At 39.5% G+C, this 2,987-nt stretch overlaps 1 protein-coding gene across 1 annotated transcript; it reads right to left on the reverse strand.

The window, feature by feature from the left end:
• Positions 1–110: 110 nt before the first annotated feature.
• SARC_10783 (hypothetical protein) lies at positions 111–2,710 on the reverse strand (the record flags this gene model as incomplete). Its single annotated transcript, XM_014295163.1, has 4 exons — positions 111–322; positions 853–958; positions 1,624–1,707; positions 2,525–2,710. 4 exons carry the CDS (start codon positions 2,708–2,710, stop codon positions 111–113), a joined length of 588 nt encoding a protein of 195 aa, XP_014150638.1.
• Between the last annotated feature and the right edge of the window lie 277 nt (positions 2,711–2,987).

The following is a 2,987-nucleotide window of genomic DNA, read 5'->3' on the forward strand; positions in this document are numbered from 1 at the left end:
TTAAATATATATATATAAACACACTTATACACAATATATATATATATATATATAGCTGAATGTTGAATTGGAACTAGCCTGTGTATACACATGATGCAAATAGGAAAGGTTCATTCTTCAAAATTTGTGCCCGTACTCACCGTCTTTATGTCGGATTCGGTTGCATCTTTGGTAACGGCGAGTATGCCATAAAACGATTCCTTGTAGTCTGTTGTCACTTCTTCATAGGGCACTCCGTTTGGTCTCTTGATTGGATCGTCGCTGTTGGCATTCGCTGCGAATTCTGATTCCATTCTCTCTAAAAGCGGCGTATGATCGAATTCTGTAAGCAGAGCATGGTTGGATTGCACAATCTAGTACACAAGTTAATTGCGATTTACAGGCAGATGAAATCAAACACAAAATACGACAGATACGACCGAGTTTACATCGGCGTAAACACGCATCATTTCAATCAGACATATAGTATAACCAGTGTAACTGGGTACATTATAGCTTACACATACGCACATGACATCAGACATATAATACAACCATTGTAACTGGGTACATTATAGCTTACACACACTCACATGACATCAGACATATAGTACAACCAGTGTACACACACTCACATGACATTAGTACAACCAGGGTAACAGAGTACATTATAGCTTACACACATTCACATGACATCAGTAATATACTACAACCAGTGTATAAATACTCACATGATATCAGACAAATAATACAACCAGTGTACACATACTCATATGACATCAGACATATAGTACAACCAGTGTACACATACTCACATGACATCAGACATATAGTATAGCCAGTACGACAAAATATAGGGCAGCTAACACATACCCACTTCAGGCTCGTTAGATGTGACCACGTTTGGTTTTATTGTGAAGGCGTCGTCAACTCTGTTTGTATCACCGGCCGCGGTTCGTCTCTTTCTTTTGCGCATCTCCTGGCGACGAATATGTGTGTGTAACATAAACGGATACATTTCAATGTCAAAGTGTAGGTATACGAGTGTGTAACATAAACGGATACATTTCAATGCCAAGGTGTATGTATACGTGTGTGTAACATAAACGGATACATTTCAATGTCAAAGTGTATATATATGTGTGTGTAACATAAACGGATACATTTCAATGTCAAAGTGTATGCATACGTGTGTGTAGCATAAACGGACACATTTACATTTCAATGTCAAAGTGTAGGTATACTTGTGTGTAACATAAACGGATACATTTCAATGTCAAAGTGTATGCATACGCGTGTGTAACATAAACGGATACGTTTCAATGTCAAAGTGTATGAATGTGTGTGTGTAACATAAACGGATACATTTCAATGTCAAAGCGTATGTATACAACACTCCGCTTCGTATTTGCTTGTGGGGGTGATCTGTCTGGTTGTCTGTGCAATTGGATGCTAAAGCGTTACAACTCATGGACGCAGGGTACGTTTATTTACAAGCACTCGTACGCACTCTCTAACGATATACACAGACCGCCAAGCGAGGGGGGTTAGAACCTCTAAAACCCTGAAACGAACCTCCTCCCGTTGATTTGGGGGTTAGAAAACCTAAAGCCCTAAAACCCTAAAACGAACCCACATACATACCCTGTCGATGGTCTTGGCAACATCGCCCATTGCCAGATCCACCGCCGTTCGCCCCAATTCGTCTCGTGCCAATAGGTCCAAATCCTGTGCAAGACATTATAAACACGAGGATGTACACAGTTGTCTTAAAAGTAGGGTGTAGGCATCTCAAGGACCCCTTAACCGGGTTATTATTTGGTTATAAACCAGGTTAGGCTGAGACAAGCAAGCGAGTGTGTGTGTTGAAGCTTCAAAGTGGTGTGTACTGGACTTATATCGGCCATAGAGCAAACAGAGCCAGATGGGTTCACAGTGAGTAGGGATGACTGTAGTGCCCATTGGCCCTTGCTCACAGTGGGTAGGGATGACTGTAGTGCCCATTGGCCCTTAAGTTTCGATTAGGATAGACTAGAAATAGACATATACAAACAGATGCATATATAGTGATGTATATGTGAATAAGTAATGTATAAATACACATGTAGGTATATAGTGCATATATACACACGTAGTATGATTCAATAATATATATATACACATGTAGATATGATTCAATAATACGTATATACACATGTAGGTATAATTGAATAATACATATATACATCTGTAGGTATAGTCACACATATATATACACATGTAGGTATATAGGTACACCTGTAGGTATAATCTCACATGACATACCTATGTAGGTATAATCACATATATACACCAGGAGGTATGACTCACATGATATACATATGTAGGTACAATCACATATATACACATGTAGGTATGATCTCACATGATATACATATGTAGGTATAGTTACACATATATACACATGTAGGTATAATCTCACATGATATACATATGTAGGTATAATCACTTATATACACATGTAGGTATGACCTCACATGATATACATAAGTAGGTATGATCTCACATGATATACACATGTAGGTATGATCTCACGTGATATACACAGATGTAGGCCAGTCATATCTGGTGTGTTGTGGTACTTGCCTCTTGCAGTAGCAGAAGTTGTGTCGTCTGTAGATGCCCATTTCCAGCCGCCAGATGCAGCGCGGTTTTGCCCACATCGCTTTGGTAGTTTAATATGCCTGGGCATTTCTCTGAGTAGAGCCAAATACGAAACAATTAGGAATTCAGTGCATGCGCGATCCACTGTCACTGCCAATTTTGGCTTCAATTATACACAAATGACAACCGATTATAGCTCCCATCAGGTGTGTGTTGAACCAAAATAGAGATATTTAACGTTTCGAATTAGCGTTTAGTACAAAAACATGTCCAAACTTGTGAGACGTCGAAGAAACGAAGACGACTTCTGGTCATGCCAGAGGCGGGCGACAACTTGTTTTGAGCATTTTCGAGCTGGAATGGAC

The sequence above is a fragment of the Sphaeroforma arctica genome, assembly GCF_001186125.1.
Source record: "Sphaeroforma arctica JP610 unplaced genomic scaffold supercont1.1386, whole genome shotgun sequence".
NCBI classification, from domain to species: Eukaryota; class Ichthyosporea; order Ichthyophonida; genus Sphaeroforma; species Sphaeroforma arctica.